At 39.0% G+C, this 3,742-nt stretch overlaps 1 protein-coding gene across 1 annotated transcript; it reads left to right on the forward strand.

Moving 5' to 3' along the window:
• The first annotated feature begins 1,399 nt into the window (after nucleotides 1–1,399).
• Gje1 (gap junction protein epsilon 1) lies at nucleotides 1,400–3,127 on the forward strand. The gene is made up of 3 exons (XM_032896398.1): nucleotides 1,400–1,438; nucleotides 2,116–2,298; nucleotides 2,732–3,127. The coding sequence occupies exons 1-3, from the start codon at nucleotides 1,400–1,402 to the stop codon at nucleotides 3,125–3,127; spliced, it is 618 nt and encodes a 205-aa protein (XP_032752289.1).
• Nucleotides 3,128–3,742: the final 615 nt, after the last annotated feature.

Below are 3,742 nucleotides of genomic sequence, written 5' to 3' on the forward strand. Positions count from 1 at the left end.
ATGATCCTACCAATAGTAAATAATAAACAATCCTACCAAATGTCATATGTGTGAGGCCCCTCTCCCAAAAAGTGCTCTTACCTGGTGAGTTTAACATTCCTCCGAAAGGTAAGAGTAAATATATAACACTCATAGATCAGGGCTTGCCCCCTTGTGAGCCAGCAGCCCACACGGGGGGGCAGTGATTCACGGATGAAACTGTATACATGTTTAACAAAACATTATCATTTATTCCTGTCCACAGATAGAATCCAAAGCGGGATTTCCTTCACAAAAAGAACAGTAAGGGCTGTTATGCTTCTCTTTCTAGGAAGGATTTAAAATACACCCATATTTTTAATCTGAAGAGGTAAGAGTGGGAGCTAATTTTCTAACCCATCTTCAAGTGGCTCCTTTTGGTTGCTCCTATTAAAACAGCTCAAGAATGTAACTGTCTTTGCACATTGGTTATAATTCTATATAATGTCATTTTTCCATTGTTCAAAACAAAACAAGCCAGCCTGGAGTTCATCTTCAGACTATTACAAGAGAAAGAAAGATGAGTAAAGAAAACACAGCTGAGGCTGTGTGCTCTAGAAGAACAAAACAGCAGTCAGTTTAGATAGAAGTAATTATTTTTCTGTCTAGGTCCATGCTGTACCTTAGCACCAATAACAGTATCTAGTGGACAGTGTGTCTGCTCAAGAACAAAAGGAAAAGATAGATTGTTATGGTTTAAGCTAGACCCTAGTCTTATGTTGATTATCATCCTACACGTGAATCTTTAGGGTAGAGAACCTAATTGCGTCTTTGCCCACATCTCTTGCAAGTACTCAGCAAAGAGATAAATATAACAGCACGCTGGTCATTCAGGATTGGGGTAATTATCACGAGCCTCCGTTTCCAACTTCTTAGCCCTCCTAGACGTTAGCCATATGTCGTGGAAGTCAACCAGAAAATATCGGAACTACCTCCGTGCTCTTTAGGACACACCGCGTACCGCTCCAGAGCACTCCGTGTGCCGATTTACATCTAAGCAATTCTCAAGAGACCGCAGGGCCCCCTGGATGCTCAGGGCGTCTGTCTGCTGGCCTGCTTTGCTAGCACTCCTGGCTGACTGGCGGGCTTTGCTGATCTTGCAAGCCAAGGGATTATTAGACTGACCACGTGCCCTCTGCTTTTGTTTCTTTGTTTTTGTTTTGTTTTGAGATGGAGATAGGAAAGTTGACTAGGGCCCCAGAGATCTGTGATGGGAAAAAGAAAAGAAAGGAAAAGGAGGAGGGGAGAGAAATTTGCAGAGGTAAGTGATTTCTGTCGTACAAGTCAAGAGAGAACGAAAAAGTTTGATCCTGATAGAAGCAATCTGACTGCATAGTTCAACGACAGCCCACGGGGATGCCAAGATAACATCTCCTGAAAGATGTCTCTAAACTACATCAAGAACTTCTATGAAGGATGTGTAAGTAGCCAACAAGAAAATCAATTGCGTGTGTTTCTGTTTGTATATTTTAACCCCACTGGCATGTATGGTGATGAATATATTTACTGTGCATTTACAAAGAAAATAAAATAGCAACCATGTGCTATAAAATAGTCTAAATTTAAAATTATGGGTAGATTTGACTTTGGAGGTGCATTCCTCCATTGATGCATTAACATCGCTCACACTCTTAGTTCAATATAAAGCATGAAAAGAAAACTTGCCAAAACTAAATAAATGCCGTTCTGTCATTATGATAGCATGTGTTCTAAGTTGAATGTTGTTATCTGTCATTTAATCTTCTGAAAGAGGAAATCAGGTTTTATTTCGAAGGGATTACAAGAAGGGGAAATGTTTATCACATTCAAAGTTGTTTAAAGCGTTTCTAAACTTAACCATCTGATTGGCAATAGATCCCTAGTTGCCTTCTGTCCTTTATAAATTTATGAGTGAAGTGGAATAACAAGGTCCTAATGAGGGCTTCACAGTGAACTTGACCATCTCAAAGAGACTTCTATCTTGCTAAAAAAAAAAAAAACTTCTCAGATCTCAACACTTTTAAAATTCATTTTAAAATGTGATCGTGAATACATCCTTCCAATTGCCCCCTTTTACATGTTTGTTTCCAACCAATTTCCCCACTTCAAAAACAACAGGTTAAACCTCCCACCGTGATCGGCCAGTTCCACACTCTCTTCTTCGGCTCAGTGCGGATGTTCTTCCTTGGAGTGCTGGGCTTTGCCGTCTACGGGAATGAGGCTCTGCACTTCAGCTGTGACCCAGACAAAAGGGAGATAAATCTGTTCTGTTACAATCAGTTCAGGCCAATAACCCCTCAGGTAAGTTTTCTGGCTTGCGCACAAACACTGACTCCCCAACACTCGTATTTTCTTCTTCTCCAGTTTTGAGAACTGGATTGCTTTTTTAATTGTCTGAACTTGAAGCCCTTGGAATTTTCTCCCAAATCCAATATTCTTCTATCTATTGGCATAAAGCCATCAGGCAGCTATTATAATCAAGTAATTTACCATTTCTTCAGCAGATAAGCAGTGATGATGAAATATGACTTCCAACTGCCGTATGTTCAAAGTTCTAAAAATCTTAATAATTAAATGATATGCCAGCACCACTCTGTTCATTGTATTTCATTGTTTATATTTGCAAAAGATGTGCAGTTTTTAAATTAGGCCTTGGTGAATCTGTGACTTTTCCATGTATTCCTTTTGGTTGTTGCTTATTTGATTTGACTGAAACAGTTCTGATATGCTTTAGGTGTTCTGGGCATTACAGCTCGTGATTGTCCTGCTCCCTGGAGCTATTTTCCACCTTTACGCGGCATGTAAAAGCATCAATCAAGAATGCATTCTCCAGAAGCCCACGTACACCGTGATTTACATCCTCTCGGCCTTGCTAAGAATCAGCCTGGAGGTGTCAGCCTTTTGGCTTCAGATTCACCTCTTTGGCTTCCAAGTGAAGCCTGTATACTTGTGCGATGCTGAATCTCTCGGTCAAAAAATAAATACTCTAAAATGCATGGTTCCAGAACACTTCGAAAAGACTATCTTCCTCATCGCAATGTACACGTTTACTGTGATTACCATGGTGTTATGTGTTGCTGAGATTTTTGAGATCATATTTAGAAGGTCGTGTTTCCTCTTTAAACGGTGACAGGGTTGACTGCCTATTATCATGCCATGGTTCCCATGAGTCGTTTATATTTGGTTTTCCGAGCGGGTACTTCAACCCCATATGTTCTTTAAACCTCAGTGTGTCTGTCACTTGTGTATACTAGAGAACGGGATGTCAAGTTCTGAACTAGGTGTTTTAGAGCAAACATCTCCTCCTATTGGAATTTTATAATTTATTATATAATAATGGACACGTAAGCCTAATGATAGCTCATTTTTAAATACTAAATTTATAGGCTTCTCTCATATACAACACATTTTAAGTGATCACATTATTTGTGGCCTAAAAGGCTTCTTGTGTCAGTTAAAGACTGGAAAATTGATGTTCAGAGATGTTGTTTATGTGCCCTAAGTCACAAAACCAAACCAGAATCCAGGTCTTTCCTTATACACCGAATCATGCACCTTTAACTTGGAGGACATAATTATTTTTGCATTTGCGTAAAATGTACTTTAAACACAAAATATGAAGGAATTGAGAGTCATAGAGTTTAATCACTAACTCAAAGAAGATGAGCAATTGATTTTTTTAAATATTAAACCCATATTGTTTTGCTGAAATCAATATTAAATGATTATGGAGATAGTTACCAAA

This window comes from Rattus rattus, chromosome 2 (genome assembly GCF_011064425.1).
Source record: "Rattus rattus isolate New Zealand chromosome 2, Rrattus_CSIRO_v1, whole genome shotgun sequence".
Lineage (NCBI taxonomy): Eukaryota > Metazoa > Chordata > Mammalia > Rodentia > Muridae > Rattus > Rattus rattus.